Source organism: Oryzias latipes, chromosome 12 (assembly GCF_053564925.1).
Source record: "Oryzias latipes strain Hd-rR chromosome 12, Olatipes_Hd-rR_3.1".
Lineage (NCBI taxonomy): Eukaryota > Metazoa > Chordata > Actinopteri > Beloniformes > Adrianichthyidae > Oryzias > Oryzias latipes.
In genome coordinates, this window is record NC_136248.1 from 10,798,685 (window position 1) to 10,811,039 (window position 12,355).

The window sequence follows — 12,355 nt, forward strand, 5'->3', positions numbered from 1 at the left end:
TACTGGTGAGAGTGGGAAGTTTGTTCCCAAGAAAGGAATATAATCATCTGTTGTTTGGAACTGGTATAGGTTTGCTGCGATAGAAGTGGAGCAAGACCCCACGCTGCAACATTTGCCTAGAGCCCATCGCAGTCAAAGGCAGCAGCACAACAAACCTATTCCAACACAAGTCTCCCTGAGGCGAACAAATTGCAGTGACCAAAAAAACATAGCTAAAAAACAGTTAACTGTAGCCAAATCCTTTGCACAAGGCACCGCATATGACAGGAAAGGGGCACGGTGGAGGACAATCACTGAAGCAGTTGCTTTGCGTTTATTTATTATTCATCCCAGAAATGGGGGTTACATTTGACTTGCATTTGATTAAATAAAAGCAAAATTTGCTTTAAGAGTTCTGCCGTTTGTACTTATAGTTTTCCTTAAGGTCGGGGAAAAAAAATCGGAAATCGAATTAAAAAAAATAAATCGGACGTCTTATTTTTAGGCCATATCGCCCAGCCCTAGCATTCAGGGGAAAACTATTTATGTTTGTATGTTATAAAGGTAAAAATGCTCCAAAAAGAACGCACTTGTAGATTTGATTTGAGAACTTGTAATATAGAATGTGAAAACTTGTGCATCAAAAATCTGCATCTGCGTGTAAAAATCTGTTGCTGTGAACTGACAAATTTCCATTTGCATGTGTTCATTTAGAGTTACAACTCCAAATCTGTGATTACAACTGCTCAAATGTGCTTCTGCGTGTGCTCGAATCTGCTGGCGCAAATCACAAGTGCGCTACAACTGCGCTCTGAATTCTGACACATTCCTTGCGAGAAATTTGTGTCAAAACTGATGTGTCCGAAAATGGAACTGGGGGGAGGGAGGGTTAGAGGAGGCGGAGTCAACCAATCGGAATGCAGGACTCGGAGAACTTAATAAAGTTAGAAAGATCTTCACAGAATTGGACTTCCTGCTTCAATAACTCTTCTGATAAACGTTCAAATGTGACAGCAAGTATCTCAATCATTTTGTTTTAACACAGAGAGTGAACTACAAATGCATTTCTAAAGAAAAAAGTTTGTTTTTTCCTGCATTTTAATGAGAAATGATCTCTTCGTGCTTTAAATGCAGACATACAGCGAGACAGCTGCAAACGGACCGTCAACAGGAAGATCATCTTTGTTATAGCAGGACAACAGGGCCAGGGCTATTGAGCAGCTTTATTATAAATCATATGGATTAAAATAAAATAAATAAAAATATTAGATTAGATCAACACATGCAAATGGAAATTTGTCAGTTCACAGCAAAAGATTTTTACACACAGATGCAGATTTTTGATGCACAAGTTTTCACATTCTATATTACAAGTTCTCAAGTCAAATCTACAAGTGCGTTCTTTTTGGAGCATTTTTACCTTCATAGTATGTACAACAGCTTCAATAGTACCTTAAGAGATGGATTCAGAACGCATCTTTTTCAGTGAAGCATCTTCATCCTGAAAGTGGGAGTGGGATTAACAATAGCCTTCAAAGAAGTGCTTAAATACACGCCTAATTATTAAATGACCTCCTCTCACCTGTAGTTTCCACTTCTCCCAATGCCTTTTTCTGGCCTGCATTCTTTCTTCTTCAGACCTTGGTGAATCAATGGCAATGAATGTTCACTATCAAAATTTGAACAAAAGGTCCATCCATAGTGTTCAGTAAAACATGTAGTAAAAAAAAAAGATTTTAAAGTGTGATCATATAAAGAGAACTTGCGCCATTGGAAAGTTAATTAGATGAAGACACCACCATCTTCTAATTTCCTGCATGTTTTCTTTTGAAGAAATAAATGCACATTAGGTCAGTTTGTGCCAGAACCCAAAATTGTCTCGAATTCACTTGACACAAACTGATCACAATTTACACACACCTCACTGAAAACACATTTGGCCCCCATGTACAGAGCGCACTGAAAGTCAAAAAGTACATGTTAAAATATATTTACACATCCGTAGTAGACATTTCACCTTTCTAAATGTTATTTTTATATACCATGTTCACTTACAAAATAAATAAATATTAACCAGTTTTTAGTACTTAACCCTTATTTTCACTTTTTAATGCACACCCAGGCATTTGTTTTTCATGTCATCGTCCAATAAAACTGCAATGTGTCTCTATACAAAGACAGAAATAATACAGGTGAAAAAAACAAACAAATAGTTTTTACCGACATTGGAAGACACAAATAGCTTGACAGAAAGTCCTAGGATGGGTGGTGGGGTTAGCATTCCGCGATGGAATGTGGGCGGGGTTAGCATTCCGCAGCGTTATGTGGTTTGGGTTAACATTATGCTGCATTCAGGCATCCCGCGATGTAGAGCGTTCCCCAGGCCGCAGCCAGGGCTTACTGTAAGAATGTGGAAAAAGTCAGTTAAATACCTAAGCTGAAACTGTATTGACTGATTGGTTTACTTTGGAACTCGTTCATTTTTCTAATTTCTATTTAATAGTTTTTGTCAGTTAGTTTAAAAAAAACATAACTTGTATTCTAATCTGAGCAAATCTTGATTGTAATTTTTTTCCACAGATTAACATTATGGTAATAAAGGAAAATAGGTTTAAAGATTTTTTTTGAATAGACATTGTGTCTTGTAAATGGAGGACTAAGTATTTTGGATCAACAGTCCAGAGCGAGAGTTTGAGATAGAGGTGTAAAGGCATGATGAGCAAGTTGGTTGGAACGAGTGGAAGAAGGTTTCAAGTGTAATGTGTGATACCAGAGTATCGGCAAGGAGGAAAGTAGAAGACAATGATGAGAGCAGGCAAGGTATTGTTTTAGAGAGTCTTTCAGTGCGCTGCGAATTCTCTGCTCACCACCTGTCCAAAACTGTGTTCTTAGCTTGACGCCCGGCCGCGTGTGGGAGGAGTTTGCAGCTAATGTTTTTAGCCTGATCGCTACATGGAGTGGCATCTTTGTTCATCTCATTCATGAAAGATGTTTAGAGTTCAGGTTTATTGATCTTGAAGAGTTCTACAACAACATCGGGAAACACGTTTCCATATCTGGATTTATATCTTCAGAGACACTCCCGGTACCAGGATCTTTACTCCCACTGCTGTGTCTGAAAGATACACCTGTCTTTTTAGATTCAGCTGTCTTTCCGTTTCTGTCTGACTGATTTTGAAGGATTGTTTTCCTGCATTAACCCGAGGGAGAAAAAAAAGAATAAAACAAGGGGAGCTTTTTGTGATTGTTTCAATGAAAGTTCAGAAGGCCTGAGCAAACCACCTCTTCAATGCCACAGCATCTCTCTGTCTGGCCACCAGCTCGCCTTCCAGTAGTCGGCATAGCTAGCGCGATCACTCCAGCTCCATGGGCCCTCCAACAGACTGTCAAGGGAATACCCGCTCGCCTTTGATCAACAGTGGCTGGAATGGGCTCCAGAAACAAAGTTGCCCCGAAAGCGGTGCAGCGACTTATGGAAATGGATGGAAACCCAGGAGAACCACCGGATTGATCCACAATATTGGATGTGTATTCTACCCAGACCTACTGTCACTGTAAACATCACTTACCCAAAGTTGACGCAACGCAGCAAACTCACCAGAGGTTAAATATTTTAACTCTGGCTGCTGCTCAAATCCTGCTTCACCACTCAAATCACGCTGCTTCCAGACCGCCATGCCCATTGCTCAAATCGCACTGCAGGACCTTAGATCCTGTCTGTACCATTGACTTAACCTTGAAACTGGCTGTCTTTGTCATGCGAATTGCGTTCTGTGTAAATGCAGCTTTAGAAAGAGATAAGAGGCCAAGGTGAAGATGTTTAGGTTCTCCTTGGGAGAATGATAGAGAATATCAGAAATTAACCAATCAGTGGAACAGCTCATATTAGATGTTTTGGATATAAATGAAGCGAAGCAGATTGAGATAGTTTAACATTAAAAGTGGGTAAGTGATTATGTTGGTAAAAGGTTTCTGAGTTTGGAGATGCCAGGGAAGAGGACTAAAGGAAGACCAAAGATGCGGTACATTCATGTAGTTAAGCAGGACAGATGGGGGTTGGTGGGAGTGTGGAGGGTGCAGAGGTAAGGATTAGATGGAGGCGGGTGATTTGCTGTAGTGACTTATAATAGGAGCAGCCAAAAGACAAAGTAAGCTGCGTCTTGTATAAAGATGATTTTTAATCAAGAAAACTAATCTCCGTTTTTTTGTTTCAGCCGACTTTAAAACTGGAGAGTTACTCCAAATGTATTCATCAAATGTAAAAACGTACCGTATTAAATCCTGCCTTTATTGGTTATGCTGGATTTTTCTAAGTTATTTGTGTATTTCTATCAATACTCTGAACTTGTTTGAAATTTTAACAATGACCCTATTCATTTTGTTTCAGACAAGTTTAACACCTATGTAACATTGAAGGTGCAGAATGTTAAAAGCACAACCATCACCGTGCGTGGGGACCAGCCCTGTTGGGAACAAGACTTCATGTTGTAAGTTATTGAACAGGTACAATAATAAAAAAAGTTGTTAGGTAGTTTAGGAATAAGACTCACATACTGTTTTAAATATAGTAAAAGTCATATAGTAGACGTCATAGTCCTGTTGAGACTTTGGAGGGCTGTAGCTCCTCAGACATCTCATGTTTATACCTGTTAAAACTGACATATTTTGCTTTCAGTTCTTTTCCATGTGTATTTATTCTTTTAAATTCAGCAGGTGAGATCTCATTGTCCTTGCACCTGGATGCCCTCTCCACAGCTCCCCTACCAATTAGCTGATCTCTTTGATTATTTTTTTCTCCCAACTTCCTTTTATTTGCTTGATTGATCGTTCCAAACTGCTACAGATGCAAATATGCTAATGCCCCATCCTACTGCTCCTTTCATTCTGGATATGCTATTATGCTGCTGTCTTCAAGCTTTTTTTGAGTCCTTTGAACAGGTTGTTCAATGAAACAAGGCAGGGCTGGATTATGACAGCTGAAATACCTGTGTTAAATTATAATTGTAATCATTCAGAAATATCTGTGCTTTAAATGCTATATTAAATAATATGTACACTTGAAACACATCTTTGAATCAGTGAGATCAACCGGCTGGACCTTGGCCTCATCGTTGAGGTTTGGAACAAAGGGCTCATTTGGGACACTATGGTTGGGACCACCTGGATTCCTCTTAAAAGTATTCGCCAGTCTGAGGAGGTCAGTTTACCTTCAGTAGTCTCCTTAAAAAAAAAAGAACTTGTTTGGCACTAAATAAAAAAAAATGTTGACATTTTGTGTTCATGCTTTGTCACAAGGCTGCCACTTCACCCCATAAAACAATTATATATTTTAAATACAAATATGTATTTTTGCAGTTATTCTAAGATGACATTTGCCACAACATTGAGTATTTTAAAAAATTAATAGGGTATATGTGTGTTCATGGAACTGCAGGAGGGCTCAGGAGAGTGGACTTTCTTGGATGCGGAGGTCTTGATGAGAGCAGATGAGATATACGGCACCAAGAACCCCTTGCCTCATCGGGTGCTGCTGGACACTCGCTTTGAACTGCCCTTTGGTAAGAATGTTAGCTGTTAAGGCTATTGTGAACCGTCTTCACACACCAGGTGCTGTAAGCGCACAAACCTGTGACAGTTAAAAGCTGCGTTTACACCAAACGCGATTTGCATGGCAGAGGAGGCCAGTTTCAATGCTGTCAATAATACAGACGTGATCAGAAGTCCTGTGGTGCGATTTGAGCAGCGGGCGCTGCACAAAGGTCTGGCAGCCACAGGATTTGAGCTGTGCGGTGCAATTTGGGCCGCAGGCCGCAGTGAGTTAAAAAATCTTAAATAGGGAGGTCACCTCATCACGTCGACCAATCAGGGACTCTACTTTGGGCATGTGACATTTTCAGGGACAGCGAGTACAATATACAGTTTGCCAAAAAAGTATTTAATAAACCATCAATTGTGCAAGTTCTCCCATTTAAAAAGATGAGAGAGGCCTGTAATTTTCATCTAAGGTATATTTCAACTTTGAGAGACAAAATCCCATTGTTTTATTTTTAAATAATGTTTTTGTAAACTTTGGTGGACAATAAGTATTTGCTCAATAACAAATTTTCAACTAAATACTTTGTTGTATACCCTTTGTTGGCAATGACTGCAGTCAAATGTTTTCTGTAAGTCTTCACAAGGTTTTAACAAACTGTTGCTTGTATTTTGACCCATTCATCCATGCAAATCTTCAATGGAGCAGTGGTGTTTCGGGGCTGTCGCTGGGTAACACAGACTTTCAACTCCCTTCAAAGATTTTCTATAGGGTTTAGATCTGGAGGCTGGTTAGACCACTCCAGGACATTGAGATGCTTCATCCTCTTCTGGACCAAATGCTCTTTAGCAAACTTTAGACGGGCCTGCACATGTACTCGCTTTAGCAGGGGACATATCTGGCACTGAACGGTTTGAGTCCCTCGCAGCGTAGTGTGTTACTAATGGTAGCCTTTTTTTTACTTTGTTATTTATTTATTTATTTTTACTTGTCCTTTCAAAAAGATGAGAGCTGAAAGCCTCTTGTGTTGGACATATTTTACTGTTACAATAGGGGTTATGAATCTTTTGACACACTAGGTGTATATTTCCATTAACCAATTTTGTAATTTAGGCTAAACTTTATTCATCTTACTTATATTCGTAGCAATTTTTTGTTGAACCGGACGGAAAAGAAACGGAGGGAAGAAGGGGGGGGGGTAGGAGGCTTGGAGGGTGATTAAAGAAGGGTGGGTAGAAACGTGAAGCAGCATAAAGCAACAAGTTGCTGGATGTTTATAGTCATTACAGGAAGGTCTATAAGTAATACAAAACTAAAAGGGGCAGGGCCTGTCCACATACACACACACACACACTCAAATGTTAGAAACATACATGTTAGCTCCAAAAATGTTCACATACAAGACATGTCAACATGTACACCATACAACCGATGTTCACACACACATACTTTTGCCTTAAGACCAATACATGCGAAACATCTTATTCTGTCACGCAAACCACCTGTGCAAAGGTGAGAAAGCACCTACGTTCGAGTGAGTGTCCATGTTCCCCTAAGGTGGATGATGGAATGCAAAAAGAAGGAGGGAGAGTGCCCGTCATCCCCACACCAAGACCCCAGCCTTTGATACTTTAGTCTCAGCTCTTTACTGGTTATTCACTAGGTCTCCCTGTGTTGTTCTGGAATTTCTGCTCACCGTTCTTGTGATCATTTTGACCTTACGAGGTGAGATCTTGCGGGGAGCCCAAAATTGAGGGTGATAATCAGTGGTCTTGTATGCCTACCATTTATTAATAATTGCTCCCCCAATCGATTTCTTCACACCTAGTTGCTTACCTAGAACAGATGCAGTCTTCCCAGCCTGATGTAGGTCAACAATTTTTTTTTGGTGTCCTCAGACAGCTCTTGATCTTAGCCATAATGGAGTTGTGTTTGATGTTATGGACAGGTGTCTTTTATATAGATAACAACTTCAAACCATGCCATTAATACAAGTAATGAGCGGAGGACAGAAGATCCTCTTACAGAAGAAGCTACAGGTCTGTGAGAACCAGAAATCGTGCTTGTTCGTAGGTGACCAAATACTTATTTTCCACCATAATTTACAAACAAATTCTTTAAAAATAAAAAAATGGGATTTTTCCAGAATTTCTTTCTTCTCATTTTGTCTCTCATATTTGAGGTATACCTATATTGGAAATTAAAGGCCTCTCTCATCTTTTTAAGTAGAAGAACAATTGGTGACTGACTAAATACTTTTTTGCCCCACTGTATTTTCAAAGCGTTCTCATTGGTCATTTAATTACGATTATGCTGTTTTTTGGCAAAATCTAAAAATCTGAGGTTTTTTGTAGGACATAGTTTCTTCAGAATGGCAGGAATTCATTGGCAATTTGCCTCTGAGTTCTGGGCAGGACTGTTGGCATGGAGCAACCTCGCCCCCCTTTCCATCACCCATCCGTTTACAGGCCCCTTCCGTTAGCTTACAGCCCCACACACCCCTAATGTAACATTAACAGTGCAGCAAAAATGGAGAACAATACTGGAGCTATCCAGCCATACAGTTTTGATCCAGATGCCAGCTTTGACGAAGAAAATGAAGACGTACATAGATCTATTTGTCTGCAAGTGGATCCAACAGAAAGGAGCAGAGCAGGGAGCTTGTGGCCAGCCTGGTGTATTTTTTTGCATCACAATTTTTTTTTCTAAACGTCATTTTTTCATCGCCTCTTGATTCACGATTTCAAAAAAGAAATACTCAGAAATACAATTTTCAGCTTTATTTTCTTCATATATGTCCTCCATTCTCAGAAAAAATGTCCCAAGAACATGTTAAAAACACGAAAATCACAATTTTCTTTGGAAGCCAAAAGAAATTTGAAGGGATTACCCTGACAATAAAAGCCCAACCCACCCTTCACCTATCCCTCTCCCCTCCATTAACGCATACGACCCATGACCATGTCTCATGCTTAAATGCCACCAGTCTGTTTTCTGAGGTAACAGAGAAATATTTGTCCAGCTGGGGGCACTGAGAAAGAATTTATGACAAAGTCTATCCTAGGGTGCTTTGGAGTAATGTAAACGCACTGTATATGCCACTGAGTTCTCTTGAATAAGTAAGTCTACGTTCACACTGCAAGGCTTAATGCTCAATTCCGATATTTTGAAGAAATCCGATTTTTTTTTTTGCAAGGCGTTCACATTTCCAATTAAATGCTAACTTTTGTGACCTCCTGTGTGACCATTAAATGACCCAGAATTGACCAACATGCACAGAAGAGTACTCAACGGTGAACGTCACTTGTTGTTTGCGGAAGTAGCTAACGTTAACAATGGATGTCAACAACAGTGTTGTCAACAGCGGAGCTCTTTTTGCATTATTAAATTTATTTTCACAAAGAAGCCAGCACAATTACAATTTTCTCATTTTAAGAAGGCATTGGAGCCAGGATCGTCTGTACCCATACCCAAGTGGCCTGGGTCGCACTTGAAAAGATCGGATCTGTGTCGTTCAGACTGTCATGAAAAGATCAGATACAGGTCGCATAGGGCCAATAAAAATCAGAATTGGGTCGTTTCAGCCTGCATTGTGAACGTAGCCTAAAAGGACTGTCCTACTCATAAATGTTATAAGTAAAAGGCCTGTAGTAAATAAATGTTTTATTGTTTATTTGGTTAAAGACTAAAATAAGTCCACTATTTTTGTTTTGACTTCTAATAAGAAGGACATTGATTGCAGTATAGCTTTTGATCAGTCATTAAGTAGAAGGTTTTTGTATAAAAAAAAAAGTCTGTTCCCTGAATCCATAATATTACTATTAGATTTATTTCCGTATCAAAATTATTTTGGCATCCTTTGCATTATTATAGCATATCACAGCATATCTGTTTTAAACTTCATTTTGACAATTTACCTGACATGGTGTTTATTTATTAAGTTGTAATGTATTCCAGCTTTGCATTTAAAGCAGTTCTGGCTTGGTTGGTTCTTTTAATTTAAGTATAATTGCGAAGGTACAGTCAGTTGTTGCTAGATCTATCATTATGTAAGGAAATGTTTTTAGTAGACGTAACACATTAATTGAGTTCACACAGGGTGAGTAAAATAGAACCTGGCTCTCTGCTTTTTGAGGCCTTTTCAAGCCTTCCACGGCTGTGTGTTCATTTGTTGGTGTTCATGTTATTCACCAAAGCGGTTTATAATATGTCGGTTTCTCCAGTGCTTCAAGGTATCTCCTTGAAGCATTGGCTTTAGTGTTAATGTCATGCCTACATGTCAGCCCAACAGCTTAAATGTAATCTAAATTAGAACTATTGGGCCTAAATTATTTCAGGCATAACTGTAATCTGTTTCAGAAAGATGCTGATACCAAAACATTAATGGAAACCAAAGAATAAGATGAAAAAAATTCTCTATTTCTTGTATTTCACAATAAGTTTGATGGTATTGTCAGACTGTTTCAGTGTTTATTACCAGAAAGTGTACGAGAAATTAAAACCATATGAATGTTGTATGCTGCCTATTAAGAGGTTATTTGTAATATTGAATTCATTTGGTTTATTTTCAACAACAGACATCCCAGAGGATGAGGCGATGTATTGGACGAGCAAACTCGAATGCATCAACACGATGGGAATTCATGATGAGGTGTGGTACAGTAATTTATCAATAGGAAATTGTTTATTTCTTTTTCTAGTGATGTTATCGACGTGATTTTTTAGGAGAAGGAACGCAGAACCAGTGATTTATATTGAACAAAATAACAACAGGCTTTCCTGATTGTGTTTCATATTTATTTACTGTCCAATTTTGGTAGTACCCCCTTCATGATGATGGCCAAACTGGACAGTTGCCGTTTGCTGCCTCTCAGTGCTGTGAGTTGTTTCTCTCATTCTAAAACCTTTCTTAGCTTCTAGAGCACATGTGTGAAACTCAAGGCCCGGGGGCCAAATGTGGCCCTCCATATCATTTTATGTGGCCCTCAAGACCATAAAAGTTTTCAGTTTCTTAAAATAATAAGAAAAATTAGTGTGTGTTTATTCATATCTAGGGGGAATCGGACTTGAAATATTGGAATTGCCAACTATAAATTAGGACTTAAACACTATCCATATAACCTAACCTGACAGAATCAAATCTAAAATGATTGAGTAACAAGCAAACATATTTTTCTATGCAACTGCAATTTATTTATTTAATTATGAACAACATAGGACTCCATATTTGTCACTTTAAAAATGTATCATAAATAATGAGTTAGTTAACATTAAGGAGTAGTTACATATATTTTTCATTACCTTTAGTTACATGTATTAGTGACATCTGGCCCTTTGAGGACAACCACTATACTGATGTGGCCCTCGATGAAAATAAGTTTGACACCCCTGCTCTAGAGGAAGCCATTTCTCCTCGTGCCATGCTTTAACTGTGTGTAACTTTATTGGCCTTTCATTTTTAAATAGTAATCAACTCACAGTCAAAATTGTGACAAATGTATATCTCAATATGCCCACAATTTCACATCTAACCTTACATTTTTAACAAAAGGTTCACCAACATGTTTTGTTTTGTTTTATTTTATTGTTGCATAAGCCCTGTGGTCTCATGATTAGTCTCTTATTTATAATATTTGCACTTTTACCAGGCAACTATTTCGGATGGGTTGATCCAAAGAGTATGTATTTCACTTTTATGGAAATCTCTCCCTGGTCAATCCTCAATATTTTCATGTCATTCCTTTCCCAAGTAACACAAAACATAATAAAAAATAAATTATCATCCATTATATCTATATGTTTATAAATATAGTATCACATACTTTTCATTGTTCTTTTTTCCCACTCCTCTAGCCCTTTTGTTTCCTACCATTAGGAAACAAAAGTATTTACTATACTACCAGTATTTCTGTTGCTAATCTTGTTTTCATTAAGCCTATCATTGAACCTCCAGAGCATTTCACAAATGTATCAACTTTACCTCTTTAACTTTTGGAAAACAAATCTGCATTATTTCTCTCCTTTAAGTTTTAAATTGTAGTTCCCTCACTAAAAAAGAAGATGGCAGTGTTTATTAAGCAAAAGCATTTGCACACAGGTATCCTGAAAACATGAACTTAAAAATTCTTGACGTCAGTAGCAAAAATACTTGGATGTAATCTTCAATGTATTGAAAATGGAATTAATGTATTGTTCTTTTGGTACAGCTTTAGATGACCATGACAGTGCTGTTGATGACCGCGACAGTGACTACCGCAGTGAGACCAGTAACAGTCTGCCTCCTCGTTACCATACAACATCTCAACCAAACTCATCCATGCACCAGTACCCCATGGGTCCTGGGCTGCAGAACCACCCTGACAGCTGTACAGACTCTATCCACAGTTATGACCTGGATTTCAGGGACCAGAGAGAGATAGGAAGCAGGTAATACTGGAATTTAGTCACAGTCCCGCAATATATTTGTTTTCACACATTTAGCGATAAAAGTCAACATGTATATTCTATTTCCTCTATTTTACTGAGGACAGGGGACCTCAGTATTTCTCAAACAAAAACCTTTCATTTTCTTATTATTACAACTACACATATCCTATTGGATAAGTCAAAATAAACATATGCACCCCATTGTTGTGTGCATAAAATTTTATCTAGTGCCCAAAAAACATGGGCAGTAATGAGACCAGATCTGCCAAATCTGCCTGTGTTGACATGAGGAATTATCCACATAAGCTCCATAAATCTAAGATAGAATCGCATTTTTAGCCGCAGAAAGCTTATCATTTATATTTCGATTTGTTTTAAGGGTTTGATGTCATTCTTCATCTCCCTAGGGGTTTTGAA

General features: G+C 38.4%; 1 protein-coding gene across 11 annotated transcripts in view; it reads left to right on the forward strand.

Moving 5' to 3' along the window:
* unc13bb (unc-13 homolog Bb (C. elegans)) overlaps positions 1-12,355 on the forward strand; it is a 187,451-nt gene that overhangs the window by 43,424 nt on the left and 131,672 nt on the right. For 9 of the 11 annotated variants that reach the window (XR_013659497.1, XM_078956187.1, XM_078956188.1 and 6 more), the window contains exons 3-9: positions 4,367-4,466; positions 5,059-5,176; positions 5,414-5,537; positions 10,090-10,163; positions 10,333-10,390; positions 11,161-11,190; positions 11,719-11,938. Coding sequence is in view for 10 of the 11 variants with exons in the window: in XM_078956187.1 (XP_078812313.1) it covers positions 4,367-4,466; positions 5,059-5,176; positions 5,414-5,537; positions 10,090-10,163; positions 10,333-10,390; positions 11,161-11,190; positions 11,719-11,938 (724 nt within the window). In the remaining variant the exon portion in view is untranslated. The remainder of the gene's footprint in view (positions 1-4,366; positions 4,467-5,058; positions 5,177-5,413; positions 5,538-10,089; positions 10,164-10,332; positions 10,391-11,160; positions 11,191-11,718; positions 11,939-12,355) is intronic. The other 2 variants (XM_078956195.1, XM_078956194.1) reach the window with 1 other exon arrangement.